The following is an 18,331-nucleotide window of genomic DNA, read 5'->3' on the forward strand; positions in this document are numbered from 1 at the left end:
ACACTGAATTAATTACGAGCACCCACAAAGGCTGACGCAGATATGGAAAAACAAGACCATACTCATAATATAAAGCTTATTCTTCAAAAATAGATGACGAGAATATTACACCATGAACTCACACGTCACATAGTAAGTAATTCTGAAATCAAAACTTACTGTTAAGAAGCAATCACAAAGTCTAGGCAAACCGAATAGTTAGATGCTGCCCTATTTATATAACCTCATGTGAAAGTTTGCATCCTGCCATAACAAACAAAATGTTTTGACACTCTGGGTCCAAGGATTTATCTTGCATATGACTTCCTATTTCCTGTCAACACCATCTTGAAACTCCACTTTTATACTAGACATTTGTTCAGACTTCTTCAAGGCTGGAACTAATTGCTACCCCAGGGGACTGCATAAAGATATGGTAACTTAAGTATATTCCCAATTATTTAACCAATCCACCACCTTCTAGCTTTTCCCGATGTAAGGAATATGCTGGGAACCCAATCTCCAACAACTTGTATTTTATATTCCATTTTCAAAATGGCATAAGGGAATCAGTTTAATATAACAGAAAGTCAATATAGCTCAATTAACCTAAATTCTATTAAAACCACCAGCTGCAATCAACTACTCTACACAGCTTTGTACTGCAGAGTTCAAGGGACAGCCAAATCTTCACAGCTGACACTGTAGTCTATACTGAATCATCATCTATGAATGTTTATAAAAGTCATAGGGTAATAACAACTAAACGTTTTGGCCTTTATTCAGGTAGTGGTCTACCAAGGCTATATGTATGTATAAATACTACTTCTCCATGTTATGCATACAAAGACAACAAAATCCTGGAGCACATAGATAAAAGGCAGCAGCAGCATCTGGGTTACAGCTCATCCAAACTGACCATGTAACAACAGACTGCAGAAGAGACTAATTTTTTTTGGTCCATCAGTAATCCTCTTTTGTAAATGGATTTACTCCATGACTTTGTAGAGATTGACAATGAAAATAAAAAGGAGAAAAAAAGATAGGGGTGTACTAGAACAGAAAAAACAGAGAAGAGGAAGCTAGAAAACTAAACCCTATTTTAAGAACAAGTGGTCTCACTTGTAGGCCAAAGCTTTATCATGGTAGAAAACCACACGTACTTTGGTGTAGCCATTCATAAATTTAGGAAGCATTGTTCAGCACATTCAAAAAGCAAGATCACATGCTGTCAGGTTGAAGGACAATTTGTCCCATCTAGTACCAGTTCTGTACAAGCCACTGCTTTGTTGTCAGTCAACAATCAAAATACCAAAGACCATTGTAATTATTCCAGTCCTTATGTGGAAACGCCCACCGTTTTATTCTCTAGGCATCTGAATGTGTGACAAAATACCACCCAAAGTGGCAGTTTATGTTCGTATGTCTTTCCTCAACATAAAATACAAAGAATTAAAGTACAAGTTTTTGAGGTCATTAGCTCTGAATCTCTCTTTGTTTTCCTTTTCATATTGTCTAGCTTTATGATTTCATACTTTTAAAAGTCAGTCTTCTCTGAGGTTAAACTGACTTAGTCATATACATTAGACTTTGTGCAACTACTCTAGAAGTTAAATCTGTTTGAAGATTTTCATATCAATGAGGCACGACAAGTTTTAAACTTCAGTTTTATTTGTAGTTGTGTTTGACATTGTCACAGTTCTTGCTTAAACAAAAAACAACCCAGGAAGAAGGAATTCTCAAGAGCTTTTAAAGGCACCTCCAAATGCAAATTTGTCCTTTGCCAGATGCTGCAAGATGTTGAACTGTGTCCAGAGCTTTCTCCACTTATTGTGTCACTTTGTCTCTTTCCATATTAAAATGTTTAATGAAAACAGGACAGGAACCAGCCTCAGGGACCAAGACTTGTCATCACAGGCAACCCTAACTGAATTCCTTTGATACAATTTTAAATCACCCCCGTAAAACCATTTTGCCTTCTGGATTGCTACATCTAATAGAAAGACTCACCACCCCTAGAGTCCCAGTTACCAGACTAAATTTATTTATAGGCAGTTGTATTTATGCCATTATTTTTTGTTAGCTTAATCAATTACTTATTATCTCTCGCTGATGCCATCTCTACAGATGTTTTTACAGCCATATCCTCTCTCAGCCTTTATTTACATTCATTACATAAATGAATCAAGGCTTCTGGTCTTCTTTTATACAACAACATCTGTATGCAACAAGTGATCAAAACCAGATAAGGAATGCTGGCAGTGACGTCTCATCATGGTCCTGCACAGTGGTAATGCTTTCCTGTCTCCTCTGGAACATCCTAATGCTTCATTTATTCCTTTCATTAAACTGATGACCTGGTTGTGCTGTAATGAATCAATACACCTGTCTCTTCCTCATTTGTTCACAACAGTTCACTCCACAACTCACAGCTGAAAATTTTATTAGTCCTTAATTTAGCAAATCCCAGAATTTTTCCAAGTATGATCCTACCTATGAAAGAACAGGTTAAAACAATTCCCAGTACCAGCACAGTACCAATCCATCAGTTTCTGTCTGCTCTGTGATATGTGTCACTGTCACAACCCTACTTAGAGACACAATCACCACAGGTACTACACTAAGTATATGATTAGCATTTTGAAGTTGCATTTCTGCTCCTGCAGTTCTTCAACATCCAATTTTTTCCTCTGTTATGCCTCTGTAGCAGCAAAGCTGCACAGTAAATGTTTTTTAACCAAACTTATTTGGCATGCTTTTATTCTTCTGTACTAAACTACTCAGTACGTACATTAAATGAGGCCAGTCTGACATAGGATATATCCGTCTTTGGAAAGAGGTTAGTATTAAATACTTTCTAATTACAAATGTTTCTCTCCACTGCCCTTCCAGTGGAAAGTGTTTCCCAAATTGTGCTCAGTAGTGAAATGCAGAAGTTACTCACAAAAATTAATAACTAAAGATAGGATTTCTTCCTGCTCCAGGACACCTCTTATTACCATATCCTTAACACTGACAGTTTATGGGAAGTATGAAATATCCTTATTTACCCAGTAGATGCAAACCAATCCTAATACAGCTAAAGCCTGACTTCACAAGCTGTTACACATGCCTAAAAGTGGTTTTGTAACACTGTAGATGAAGCTACACAAAGGGACGAAGCATGCTTCCTATAAAGCACAGATGATCATTTTGTCTGGTGTTCTTTATGGCCCTGCATGTGTGAGTCAGAACTGGTCATGAGTAGATTATTAGACTGCAAATGTTAGTGTTCCATTAACATTTTGAGCAGTTGTCCCATACTTATAAAGACAGATGGCCTGCCAGACTCTCTGGATTACTATTAACACAATAGTAAAAGCCACTTGCAAGTAATTGATACTACAGGTAGAAGCTTGAAGAATAGGGATTTTTTTTTTTTTTTCACCTTATCTTCTTATATCCTTAATAAAAGCTTCTAAAGGGTAATAAGTGCCAGAATATCATATGAGTATCTGCCTGGCAAAAAGACTAGCATAAAAAAGATATCTTTTCCTATTTTGATCAGTAATACATTCCCATAGATATTAAAAACCTCAGTAAGAATACAGAGTATTGACAGGGAAAGTTGATTTGGGCTTTTTTATTTACCATTAATTAAATTCTTAAATTCTTGCACAATCAACACATTAATGACAATGTATGACCCCCTCCATAAACACATACAAACAAAGAGGCTTTTTTCCAGCAGTATGAGGTAGCATAACCAATTCTCTGGAAAAAAAAAATAAAATTCTTTAAGTTTTAAAAAGTTTTTTTAAACCCTCTCCGCTATCAATGTAAGGACTGAATTCCTACTGAAAGGGTAGGGAAAAGCAAAGTAATTCTTACAGTTGTGTGTCATAATTTTCATTCTGTAGTCTCACTCTTCTCATGCTTAGCAGTTGCCTTGAGAAAGACTGGGACATGAGGTACTGGGCAATTATTTTCATGGCATGTTAAAACCAAAATATTTTTTACAGAGCTATATTATGGGCTTAGAACTTCAGAAAAAAAAAAAAAAAAAAAAAAACAGGTTCATCCTTTCTCCTTTTCAGGATTTTTTTTTCCCCCCCTGGGAATTTGTTAGCTTTTTAATAATTTTCCACATTTTAAACAAGTTTTCCTAGTTGGGTAAAAATAAAGCCAGACCTCTGATAGTTTTCTGAACAGCGTTAGACCAGTGAAATATAATTAATTACTGGAAGTTGCCCTGGTCTTATCTACCAAATAGCTACAGCACACTCAGGAAAAGTACCAGCTTTCATTCATTGTCTTGAGTTTTCCTAACTCTCAGCTACGAACTGTAAACACACCACTCCACACTCATCATCTGTGCTTTAAGCTGCAACCATAGAGTAAAGGAATAGTAAATTTTAAAAATGATAGTCTACTTACTGACAGACTGATGCAAGTTTTCCTAAACTTTTTTAAAACTTTCTTACAGAAAAGCTGGCAACAAGTCCAGGGCAGGGGCAAAGTTAAACTGGTTCTGCATGGTCAGTGAGTAGGTTTAGGATTGTGCATTTAGAATTTCTGTGATGTTTGTCCTCTGTATTTCTGATTATTTGTGGCAGAAAATTCATGTGGGATATTGAGTCTAGTTACAGTCCTAGGGCATAATTTTCTGTTTAGTACTGCCTCATATTTTGAAGAATGCAAGTAACACTGGATTAAACTTGACAAAAATTTCAACAAACCACTCCAAAGGTAGTGAACTCCAAGTGTTTTTAAATGCATTGCTAAATTGAACTAAAATTCAAGCACAGAGATTATGACCTCTATGTTTAAAACTATGCAGTAGTGTTTTTCCAAGACAGCTCTGATTTCCTCTGTGTAGCTCTCCCCAAGTTCAAGTCTGGGACCTGACCCTCCAAGACAGATAACCTTAATAACCCACATTCAGGACAAAGTGTGTTCTGTAAGTTCTAAGCTAATTCTTTCACCAGCACACAAACCAACCTTGAAAACCTCAAAAGGTCTTTTGTTGGCTCTGAATGTGTCCCATCTAATATGCAAAGTTATCCCATTACATATGCTAAATAGTGACCACATGTATAGCTCTGTATGTGTGTATATATATATTATGCACAGATAATATACATATATATACATACACAGATAGTATACATATATATACACACACACAGAGAGAGATAAAAGTAAGCTCTTAAGAAGCCCCTTCCTCACTGAGTACCTGAAGGGAAGTTGTGAACAAATTAATTTTGGCATGAGTTTTGAGTCTGGTGAGATATCTGGAATGGTGTCCAGCATTGGTATGGTGTAAAGTCCAAGACATCTGACACAGATCAGTCCTGTTGTGGGACTGCACTGCCAAGAGCTGTGCGTTCAGCAGAGCAAAACTGCAATTCCAGTATTGCACCTACACACTTTTGCATTAATTACATGTTGTAATTCATGTGTAAATGAAACAATTTCAGTATGTCTTTTTCTGAGCTAAAGCAGAAGGCTGTGACTACTTCCTTAAGACTTAGCGTGAGAGACCTCACTAACCTCCTGCTACTGCATGAATTTACAATTTGAAATGAGATGAAACAGCCCAGATACATCACAAATGGTGGCAGAATACGAACTGTAGAGAATCTACAATATTCCAAATATGTTTTTTAGAAGCAGATGAAAGTTATTCACCTAAACACAGAGGGGTGTCTCTGATATATCTATTGATACCTTCACCTAATAATATGATCCTTTAACTCAAGTACTTCTTGCACTACAATTTTCTGTATGGCAACATTGTAAACAACCTATTCAAAGCATCTTTGTGTCATTACTCCTTGCCTGGGTTGGACAGAAAGAGTTTCTTTGATTTCTACAGGCTTTGGAGCAGTTTCCTAGGAAACAGTTTCAGCCACCCTAGGGTAGGTCAGCTCATACGTTATACTGCAGGAGTATCAAACCAGTGCAGCAATGATCAGTGTGTTGACCATTATGGCCAAGTAGTGTAGATACTTTAATGCTTGAAACAGTGCTACATCATCTATACAAAAGCAGAAGTAGTAGATGCTGTCAGGACAATGACACTCCTGATACTTTTTAGCAAGAATAATTGACCAGAGCATATACTGCCTTTTTACTAAGAAATTATTTCCAAAATGCTCTGGATGCAAGCTACACGTCTGCTTCTCCTAATGAATTCATAACCTTGTACAGTCATTTGTGGAATATCAAAAATAAACTAAGTGCAAAATACAAACCTCAAGCATCACTGACATTGACAATTTCCTTTCAACTCAATTTAAATTAAAATAGGCTCGAGGACATTATTAATTGTTTTTCCTTAGGTGGTAATAAATACTTTTGCTTCAACCTTTGAAAGGGAAGCTGTTACTACTATTACAAATGCATAATTATGATGGCAATAAATGAATAGCTTTAACTATATTTTTTTCTGAACAGAATTTTGCCATGCATTTTAAACAAGTACAGTCCAAGAATAATTAAGTTTCCCCTTCAGGCAACACAATAATACTTCTGCCATCTGCAGAAAAGAGAATAAAGTTTTTTCAAACTATGTGTTAAGTAATCTGCATTTCTTTCCCATGTTGTTCCTGTGCCAAAATTATAGGAGAATATTGCAAACATTAAAATGGTTTCTAATTACATAAGTCACTTATTTAATTCCCTTAAGTGAATAAGCTGAAAATAAAACAATACAAAAGGCTGTAGGTTTTCCATATGAAATAAGAGCCTGTACTACTCTTTTGAAGATAATCAAAGGTACCCATCTCATTATAGGTTCAAGAGGGCAGTTTCTATTGATAGAAGCCTGCTTAGAGCAAACAACCTGTAGGGATGCTTTCACATAATTCATTGGCATAATTCAGCATAGTGTTATTTGTTTATTGCACTGTTCAATATAAGGTCTAGATTCCAAGAGAAAAAATTCACACATGTCAATCCCTCTGAAGTCTTATATTGAAAATTCAGGTGAATCTTAAAACATTGGCAAGGTTATGGGAGAGCCTTCAATGAGGATTAAAGATGTCAGAACACTTGCAAAATCGTTGCAGAAAGTAGATTTAAGAACCAACTACTCCTGTTGGGAAAACAAAAGAAGATATGATCACTTTTTTTTCCCCACACCAAATCTCGTCTCTGCTTGGAAGCATGAAAGTGAAGTGTGCCACATCACTTGTTCCAGGTCAAGAAGGAAACTACTGTTAAATAAGTAATGGTGTGAATTTTAAGTACCAAAGAACTAGATCAGCTTTTTCACCTTTTGCAGAAAGAGATCTCAGGTGGATAAGTATATCCAGTGATGTCGACCCCACAACAGCCACTCAGAGTAATTTTCTAACAAGCATAAACTTCTTATGCTACTCCAATGCTAAAGAACAAGCCAATGACACAAGGCCACCTACCTTGACTTGCCATCTAGTTTATACAAAAAAGATTCTTTTAGTTTGAGCAGCAGACATTAGCATACTGTCTAAAATCTAATAATCTCTTGTGAGAAGCTAAGACATCTCTTTTAAAGTAGCATAAGACTTGTAGCAACTTTTTCTCTTCACCTTCAATCAAATGCTTGTAAAATCACGTCTGCTCAAGGAAAAAGGCTGGAGTAAGAGATTTACCCCTTTTCTTCAATGGAACAGATATTCCTTGACATGTTGAGAGAATCTTAGAGTCACTGTCAAAGACGTGTTCCATGCAACATGAGAAAAGCACAATGTAAAAGTGGCAGTAGCTATCACTGTTCATAAAAAATTTCAGAAGTGCTTTGATTGGGGGACACACACACCCCATATTTTAGCATTTGTAAGACAGCAATCTGATTCAAAGCTACTTCATACTCAGAATATCTTTTTCATCTTAACAGCTTAAATAACAAAGTAAGAGACTGTGAATTCTGTCTGCAAGGGATTATGCAAACTGAAATGAAAAGTAGTTTATTTCAAGCAGGTGACAAAAATAGATGGAAAGTGTAAGTCAGAAGAATAAAATTATTTGTCAAGCACTGGAATCAAAAAGTACCTTACCTGTTGGAAAGACTTCCAAGCTCTCAGATTCTTTTTCCTAAATGTGCATCTCTGTCAGGTACTAAGAATCTATTCTTTCTATGGGCTAAAATAGCACAGAAAAACCCTGAGCTTGCCAAAATTGTATTAAAACCCACTTAGGACTGATTTCCAAGGTAACATCTCTGTACCAATACCAGTAGAGTTAACTTTGAATCCTAATTTTCTTGCAAAAGATAGATAGTTTACTTCAGCTAAGCATTGTGGCAAAGCAAAGGACGTGACGGCATTGCCTGCTTTCTGGTGCTTAGTGCACAAGTGCTGTGTATGTCCCCAGGACTGGGAAGTGGATTTACTGACTGCACCCTAACGTGGTATGAGAAATACTTTGTGCACTGTTAGTTTGGTATTTTACTTCTTCCAAAAGAGCACAGAGCAGAAATACATTATGATTCCTAGAGACTATCCGCCACCTGTGTGTAAGTTGTGTTCATGGACAATAACATCCATAAGTGGAAAAACAAAGACATTGTTACACTGTATGTGCTCTTAAAGTCCTTGCTCTGCTTCTCATTCACATTTGCATAACACTTAGAAGTAAAAGTTCTGAAACTAATGAAGCTATAGTGTCTGATATTGGTGCAAATGAATTCAGAAGACAAATTCCTGACCTTGTAGAAGCAGCAATATCAAAGATGACTTAGAAAGGCAATAAGGAACTGCAGAGCAGATTGAAAAGGAAATTATTCCATCACCTAAGTCTTAGGTATTGATGGCAAATCAATGCCCTGCAATGTGAATTGCTATAGCCCCCTATAAGCAACGGAGCCTCTCAGAAGTGTGTATTTTATTTCTCACCTTTTAAAATCTGTTCTCAATGCTACATATAAATCAGTCTCATTTTGCTACCTTTTTCATGCAAAATAAAAACAGGAGGAAAAAAAAAAACACACACACACACAAAAAAAAACAAAAACCCACAAAAAAATCTACACTACATTTGCTGCTCTTTCCAAGTATAGCAGAATCCGTTAGCTCCTTTTCACTTTTAGTGCTTCAAATATTTCACAACGAAGGCAAATCTAAAAACTCCAATTCCAATTAACTTATGTCTGTTTTGTTCTTTTAAATACATCATTTCTCATTACACACAACTGATTAATGAAAGAATATTTCTTACCCAGAGGAAGGATTTCAAGGAACGAGGAAGACTACAAGCACATCAATTAACTTCTTTTATAGACATAGTTTTTCTTACACATAGACAGTACAACAATATCAGCAGAATATGTTGATGAAAAACAAAATATAAAATACTTTGATTTTCCATCGTATAGCAAATCTAGCCCCAAGACTTGCCTAAAGGTTACACAGCTGAGAGATTCAGTAAAACTCATTGTAACAAAAGTCCTGGAACAGAAAAGAAAAAAAAAAAAAAACTTTGTTTTGCCTAGGCTGTCTACAATATGCAAAGAGAGATTGAACAGAACACCAGGGGAAACCAGGGCCACTGAGACACAGGTTGTTGATCTAACCTGCAGTCACACATTTTAGAAAGCTCTGTGATGAAATAGTGGTAGGAACAGAGCTAGAGATTAAGCACAACCAAATTTAGCAATTTTCTGGTTTGCTTGCTTTAGAAATGTTTCCTAACGAAAAACTGCAGACAATTATCAATGAATTCTATGCAACACAGAACAGAGGAGAAAGCAATTTAAAAATTCTAATATAAAAAAAAGATAAAGCAGAACAAGCATATTAAAAAGAAACAAAAGAACTTTGTATTGTCAGAGCCACAGGTCTAAGTATTCAAAAAAAACCAATACCATTAAGGTGCTCCTTTATACTCTGCAGTTGAACCTGCAAGGTGTAGATTTTTTAGTGAAACATCACAGTGTACTGGGAAAAGACAATTAGCAGTTTGGAGTCAGCCAGGGCAGCTGACTTGAGCTGGCTACAGGCATGTAGGCATTGGTTTTGCTGTTTCGTTAAATCCATCTTCATTTCAACCTATGAGCCTCCTCTCCTTTTCTCAGCTGCCCTTCCTGGCTGGGGAGAGGTCATCAGGTGATAGAACAACTGCTGTAGTTTAGCCCCAGGTATGGGCTAAATGTAGGTAATTAAAACCAGCTAAATCTGAATGACTAAGAACATAGCATGCTTTACTGTCTGTCATTCCAGTGACTTGTTACTTCAGAAGTTAAATCAAACGCTGATTTCCACCTAAAAACATCTTTTGTTTGTTGTCTAGCTTAACTATTTGCTTCAGAAATTTCTGCTGTCGGGATGATGATGACTTATATTTAATCATAGATTTCTAGGCAGAAACACCAACAAGAAAATTTTATGCTGATTTAACTGTTTTTAAAGATAAGTGTTGGCTTGATTTTTTGTTGGGTTGTTTTGTTTTTGTTTTTTTACACAAAATCAAACCTTGCAGGAAAAGATGCGATTTTCTGGCAGTGATTTGACATTTTTCACATCAAAACTTAAAAAAAAAAAACCCACAAAGTTAAAAATCTTAAAATAAGACTTTAATTGCCTGAAACAGTGACAAAAAACTTTTAGCTGAGAATTTTATTTGGGCCATAGTGCAGTTATTTTGGAATTTCTGTTTCCTTGGAGAAAACTTGAAATACTATATTTGGATAAAACAAAAAAATAATTCATTTTATGTTAATTTTTGAGTGCAGCAGCTGAAATCCAAAAGCTATTATTTCTACATCCTGCAAAGGTTTCTTAGTTTTAGGAGACTTTTAAGTAAACGCTTAATGCACTGCTTGCCATACCCTTCAAATTAATACAGAAAACTAGCCAATAAGAATTTGGATGTTAGAAAAAATACAAACAACTTCCTTCTGAAAATGTTAACACAATTTAGCCAGCCAAACTGGCAACCTGCACTCTGTGATTTCTTGCAGCTCTGGGACATGAGTGACAAGGTGTTCAACCAGACTAAACTGCATTTATTTCTGGAAAGCTCTAATGTTTCAGTTCTCAAGGACTACACAGATGAAGTGTTCAGTATAAATATGGATTTTCCTGATTACACTTGGAAAACATGGAGACAAAAATCCTTCCATCTAGTACCTATGATATTCCACTAGTAAATAATTCTAGGGATAATTTCACATGTACAGCGGGTACTGCAATACTTGCTAATTAAATATCAAGGCAAGTAATTAGACTCTCAAGTGTTCTGAAGTTACAGAAATCCTGAATGGTGTTGAAGTGATACTCATCATTCCTGGCAGGTATAAAAATACAGCAACAAGCAAAGAGCACCTGTAAATCAGCAGACAGCGAGCTTCAGTATCGTGGTAAAATTATGGAATTCAGTCCTCTACCCGTACAACGTGTGCAAGGCATAGGTGTAAATCCCCAGCAAAATAATAGTGGAAGTTTTGCCCAGAGGAGTGGAAAAGACATGCCATTTAATGATAGACTGATTTCACAACGTATTTTAGGGCATCATTTCAGATACTTAATTTAGTCCATAAGTGTCTAGCCATACAGAGTGAATTCTCTCCCCCCAAAATCTTCTCACATACAGTCCCATATACACCTACCTATACATGCTTGCATATGGACATACAGATATATGCTCACTGAAGCTGGAAGTGATACTATGTTTTGGTGTGATGCCTTCCCTTATAACAATACTGATCTTCCTTCTGCAATGATTTACATTTAACTGGTGAAAAGTGATTTAGATAAACCAAATGTTAATAATGTTGTATGTATGGACAGATGCCCTTTTTGCCTTTCTTTAAGTGTTGAGCAGTTTATGTAAAGATAATAATAAATATTCTCATAAGAAAAATCTTCTACAGTAGAGCCCCAGCCAGCAGGAAAGCCCGTAAACTGGTGACAGATTTTAAATGAAAAATTGCTTTGTTTCCCATAGGAAGATGTAATACAAGTTAATGATGGCACCATGACTTTTATATGTAAAATGATTTTATTACTTTAGCTGAAATTTTATAAAACTATGAAGCTAAGATATGTAAGTATGGAAAATTTCAGCACTTTTTTTTTTTTCTCTCCTAGCAAACCTACAGACAGTAGGAAATGGCAACCTGTACAGAGAAATGAAAGCAACTGTTGATAGCAATCCCTGTCATACCTCATTATTCACAGTACAAATGAACAAGAAACCTCCCAGCACTCATCTATCATGTCTGGTTTCATTTTACCAACCAAAAGAAAAATAATCTGTTGTGGAAAAATGACATATTGTGTTGAAAGTGGTAGCTGGGCTAGTATTTAGCATAGCTGAAGAGGGAAAGGCAAGAGTGAAAATTTGACATCACCCATAACTTTTCTTGTTGTGTTTCAAGCACAAAACAGAGCTCCTCTTTATTTGTGCTTAATGGAAACTATATTAGCTAACAGATGTTACAGTGCCTGCAGAAAACCACAAATAATGATCACCAGCCAAGGGAACTGTTAGCCTCTGAAATTAAACAGGATATTGGGGTTGCTCATTTCCTATAGCCTCATGTTTACTCAAACCACATCTAATAACTGGGGACAAGGAATATACTTGCAGACCACAACAAAAAAGACACCAGGGTCAATAAAGGCCAAAATGAGGTCTCCAAATAAAACAGGCTGTAACCTTATTCTATAATTAGGTGTACAGAAAAAAGTTATATTTTAGATAGCCAAAAATAAGTACACAAATACTATTACTTGGTTTAATAAATACAAATAGATTTAGAGAAAGTTTTCATTTATTTTCCACGGGAAAAGGGGGATCTCCAGCCAAGAACAAAGACAACAAACAGAAATTTAGGAATGGCAGAATAAAAGGAAATCTATATAAAAGCATGTTTATTAAAATTCCTCAAAGCAAACTTAATCAAATGCAAGAAAATTATTAAAGGATGTTGAAATGCTAGTCCAAATAAACAAGGTTAAGGTATATTATAAAATAACACTATTGCTTCCTTCTTTCAGGTGGTAAAAATGATGATCGTGGTTGTGCTGACATTTGCCATCTGCTGGCTGCCCTACCACATTTATTTCATAGTTACTGGGATCTACCAACAATTAAATCGGTGGAAATACATTCAGCAAATCTATCTGGCCAGCTTTTGGCTTGCCATGAGCTCTACAATGTACAATCCCATTATCTACTGCTGTCTTAATAAGAGGTAAGAGCTGGTTATGAAATAGTTGGTGTGCATAACTTTAAAGAAAATATAAATGTTTTAGATGGGATAAAAAACCAGAATTTTCACTTGAATAGTTTATTCTTAGTGGGAAAGAAAATAAAACAAGAAATTCCTTTGGGCTTGTACTTGAAATGAACCCCAAAACCACCATCGTGCACTTCTAGTAAATACTTCTGTCTACTTAAAAAAAAAATTCAGTGTTCAGAAACCAACCCTTCCAATTTCTGCATGCAAAATTTAAAATCTATAGCAGTTCAATATATTTTGGCTTGCAAAACATTAAAATAAAGAAGACAGTCGTTAGTGATACACAGTGCAATCTCTATATTGTATGATTCTATGATTCATGAACTAATTGTAGCCACAAATTTTTTTTGTGATGCTGGAAGGATCTTATTTAAAATGGGATTCACTGTGTATTTCATACCTCATCATTAGATTTACATTGAATTCTGAGGTCTGTAACAAGCTAAAAACCCAAAGATTTGTTTTCTCATTACTGAATGCTAAATTACAGTATTGTTTAATAGCTATGCATCAGTCTCTGAATTCCAAAAGGGACTGTATATCTTGCGTTTGGTGGGATTTTACAGATATTTGACAGTTTGAGACTACTGGATTGCAAAATAAAGTTTTTCATTTCAGTTTGTAGGACTGAGTTCTAAAGAAACATCATCCTGGCCATCTATACTTCAGTATTTCTTCTAGTATTACCGGATAAAGATTACTAAGAAAAATTAATTAGTCCACAGACTCAGTCAGTATTAACAAATAATCTTAAATATTATCTGACATCTCTTTTGAATGAGCAGCCAGTGTCAAGTTTCATTGCTGACAAGCTTTATTCCAATTTTTAAAAATATTTCCAAAACATCACTAAATTTCATTAAATACCTGTCAAAAGAAGTCTAACTGAAAATTAAGTGACCAAATCCTGTATAATTTTTGTTGGTTTAAAAACACTGGAGTTTGCCTCTTTGATGAGGATAGCTTCAGATACTTAACATTCATAGTTTTTTAAAATGTCAAGGAATGCCTGATTTCATGCAGCCGCCTTCTCCTTTTGATCATATACAACTGTTTAAAGAAGATGTAAAGTTTTAGTGTGCCAGCATGAAATCCTAACTCAAATGGTGAATTTCCCATTAATTTCAACAGAAACCAGATTTCACTGGGGACACCCAGTGAAAAAGGCAAAAGGCCTTTGCCAAATTAAAGGTGAGGGAGAACCAGGCCTCATAGTGTCTCAAATGCTATCATAAAATCTGTAAAACATTACCATTTTCTTCTTTACAGAAGACATTATTCAAACAAAATTAATATATACGATATATCTTATGTTGAGATTCATACACTGCAAAATCAAGTGTCTGGGTTAAAGAATACAAATCGACAAAAATTTCATAATTTTAAGACAATCTGAAAGCCACTTTGTTCGGAATTTAATGCAAGAATTAAACACTAATGAAAGTTTTCTTATAATTAAGGTCCATATTGAAATCAAGAAGCCGACACCTCTCCTTCCTTTTCCATGCAGTAGGAAAATACAGCCTGTTGCTGGGAGTTAGATCAGTTCATGCAGCATTGCTACCTCTGCTGCACCTAGTATCAGATACGGTTTTAATACCTATTGCCTGTCTCATCTTCTGGGCTAATTAGGGCATTACTTGATATATCTAAATAAAGAGAACATTATTTCAAGATAAAGAAAAACCATGCCCTGAATGAGAAAGAGAATAGGTGGTGAGAAGAAAAATAATACAGTCTAAATATGTTCAGGATTTAACAGCTTCCTCCACTGAATCAATTTCCATCAGAGGTGGTTTTTTTTAATATTTTTTCACAATATAGGCTGCATCTAAACAAAAAGATGCTGAATAGCACGCTACCAACTTATTTGGAATCATGTGGCAGGTCTGTGGCGAACTTAAAAAAAAATGAGGAAAAAAGTTACTTCTGGGAGATCAGTCAACTTTCACTGAAAACAATCTAAATTTTTATCTGTAGTCATCACTGTGGTAGCTGAACAATTTCTCCAGAAAGCTTACAGATACAATAAGCAACACAGCTGATCGTTGAAACAAAAACAAGAGAAACAAGACAAAGTCAGATAAATTTTAAGTTTAGGTGAAAAGCTGTTCTTTTTCAGGTTAAACAAATATACAGCAAATTGGTTTTTTAATATATTTAACTTCTATTCTGGAAATGCATACAGACAAAAAGTAACAATAATCTTTATAGTAAATCTCTACCTTTGAATTGAAATAAAAAAGCACTGTATGAATATTTCAAATGCTAATGCGCTCAAGCCTCAAAATTTCCATTTGTCTGTTCACATTCAGTTTTCAACTTTCTAGCAGTTTAATTATTACAAATTATTTTCCAAATATTTGATATGAACAATTATTAGTCATTATACCATTCCTATTTAAGCATCTCCATTGGAAAGGGAAACACAGAAGAGATTTTGAAATCTGGAAGCTGGGATGGTATTTTAGAGAAAAGAATGTTACGTATTTTCTCACTGCGAGAAGATGAAAATACAGGTGCAGAAATCATCAGAGGTCAAGTCACAACAATTTCTGTGAAGACAGTGCTGCCAAAGCTGGTGTTTGTTTATTTAGGCACAGGCAAAGGAAGGTGAATTGAGTATCAGGAAAATGCTAATGTTGAAATGCAGGGAAACTACATGGAAAAGCAGAAACAGAAATAAACTGTTAGCACTACCTTTTCTACCCTGCTCAGACTTTAGCCAGGCAATGTCCCTCTGACTTCACCCCAAACAGGGTTAAGGACAAGCTAAGGAGCAGAGTCAGTGTCCTGTGAGCATGGGATGTTTTCAGCTGGAGGCCTGTGGCTGGCTCTCACAAGCACAGACTTTCACCACGCATCTTTCCTCCCAGGTTCCGAGCTGGCTTCAAGCGAGCCTTCCGCTGGTGCCCCTTCGTTGAGGTGTCCAGCTACGACGTGCTAGAGCTCAAGGCAGCCAGGTTCCGTCCTACCCGGCAAAGCAGCCTATACGCCGTGTCCAGGATGGAGTCCAGCATGACAATGGTGTTTGACACAAATGATGGAGACAACACCCATGCCAGCCATAAGAAAAGAGCAGCTCCGAGGGACACGAGTTTTAATGGATATTCACAGAGGAATTCTAAGACCGTCTCTACAGCTTCAAGTCTCATCAGTTCACTGGACACATCAGTAGGTGATTATTCCTAAGCTCTTCCATGCTGACAGTTGCAAGGGCAGCACTGGACAATGCTCTTGTACTTTGGGACTAGATATTCATACCACAGGAAAGCAAACAATTCCACTGATGAACCCTAGCTATAAATATCATGAGACTTTTAGGTATAATTTTTCTGCTTTGGAGAGAAAGAACAACTTGAAGAAATGTGTGCATCAGACCAGAAGCACAGTTGCACCTTATATATGGCAATGCTTGCAGGATATCTGACCTGTGGCATTTATGTTTCACTTACTGAAATTTAACAAGCTCCTTTACTTATTGAAGGTGAAATGTATTTTTTTTTTTATTATGAGTATATTAATTCTGCAGTAACAAAGTTACATAAGACACGATAGAAAATTTCCTTAAGAAAACCCTATTTATTATACAGATTTTCTTTATAGCGATGACCTAATAAGCCCCAAGTCTATTCAATTGTTTCACAGTTTAGACCTGTTCCCAGGCAAACAGACAAAATGAAGTTCATGTGAAGTTCAGCTCTGTCTGCAACAGTACAATTTTTCAAGTATATATTAATTTTATTTTTTTATTAAAGGAGAATATCTGTAAGAGACAAAGTTAAATTCTACCAAAGTTTCTATATTAGTGAACATCAGACTCCAACAGAACATGTACTTCCAGGAGGATCTATTGCTTAGATGAATGTCCTGTAACTTTGTATCTCAGTGCTAAGGGTTCTTCTTCCAGTAACTCTAACAGGAGCTTTGTGATTGACTTTACAAAGGTCAGAAGACATTAAACTGGAAATTCACATATAAGAAAAACACCACTGTGGCAATGAATTCTTCTCTGCAGAAGATGCAGTAACATGTTTCAGTATGAAACACCTTCACCAGGAAAAAAAAAAAAAAAAAGAAAAATTTAGGCTATTTTCCTAACTTTTCCATAGCTAGATGCATGTAAAAATAGTCTCCTGTCTGCATCTGAAAATATCAGGCATTATTATACATACAATTTCCCAACCAACTCAGTCAAAATCCACTGACCACCACTGTTGCAAAGAAAGCTGAACTTAATACAGAAGGGACCAGAGCGCAGCCTTTGTTTTAGATAAATAGCTGTATCAGTTGCGTGGTTCAACTGCTTGTGTGAATGTTTCTTCTTTGTTAATAAAAACTTGTGTAAGAGTGCGAACGTCTTCCTGAGTTAGCAAGATTGGCACAGGGGACTGTATACCTGGCTAAGCCAAACACAGTACCAAAGCTGAGCAATTAACAAGGAGAAGTTTGAAGAGAGAAAGGCTTGAGCTGGCTTTAGCCCACATTCCTTCCCAGTGACTCTGGATGCCCAACATTGTGACACTGAACATATAAGAGACTGGTAATGAGAATCATGTTTGTATTGTGATTAATCTGTAAAGTCAATTGCTGTATTCTTCTAAGTGTAATTTGTATTTATAGTGTGATTTCAGTGCATTGCTGTATTACTCTGCCAAATCAAAACCCTGTGTAAGGTGAAATATCATCAAATAAGTAAATTTGGTATTTAACATTAAACCCTCCACATGTGGAATAACTGAGGAACCTGGTCAGAGTATTGTCCTCTATGAAGTGATAATCACCAGTGGCAGTTGTGACAGATGTGTCTGGTTGCAATAGCTTCATGCAGCTCAGGACTCAGTGGAGACAGATAGAAACACAATAGGGCTAATTTGAGCAATGTGCCCACCTAACCACAGTGCTGGTCAATGTTCAATTCCCGCTAAGTATGGAAGAAACCAACATCTATAGTTGGTGTGTAAATATAAGTCAATTGTCTTACTCCATGAACAGTGGGCAGCCCAGGGCCCACTGAGTGCTCCTGCACAGCAGTGGGCTGCTTGCCAGGATTTCCCACTGAGTAGGGATGCCTCTCAGGGTTGAACGAGTCCTTGCCACAACGGATTATTGGTAAGTGATTAGTAGCATGACAAACTTTGAAAT

The 18,331-nt window shown here is 36.1% G+C and overlaps 1 protein-coding gene across 1 annotated transcript in view; it reads left to right on the forward strand.

Annotated features, from left to right (window-relative positions):
• The window catches only part of TACR3 (tachykinin receptor 3), a 39,714-nt gene extending 23,336 nt beyond the window's left edge, over window positions 1–16,378 (forward strand). The window contains exons 4-5 of the mRNA XM_008938230.1: window positions 12,942–13,138; window positions 16,063–16,378. Coding sequence (XP_008936478.1) covers window positions 12,942–13,138; window positions 16,063–16,378 — 513 coding nt within the window. The remainder of the gene's footprint in view (window positions 1–12,941; window positions 13,139–16,062) is intronic.
• The last annotated feature ends 1,953 nt before the right edge of the window (window positions 16,379–18,331 follow it).

This window comes from Merops nubicus, unplaced genomic scaffold (genome assembly GCF_000691845.1).
Source record: "Merops nubicus isolate BGI_N331 unplaced genomic scaffold, ASM69184v1 scaffold5164, whole genome shotgun sequence".
Lineage (NCBI taxonomy): Eukaryota > Metazoa > Chordata > Aves > Coraciiformes > Meropidae > Merops > Merops nubicus.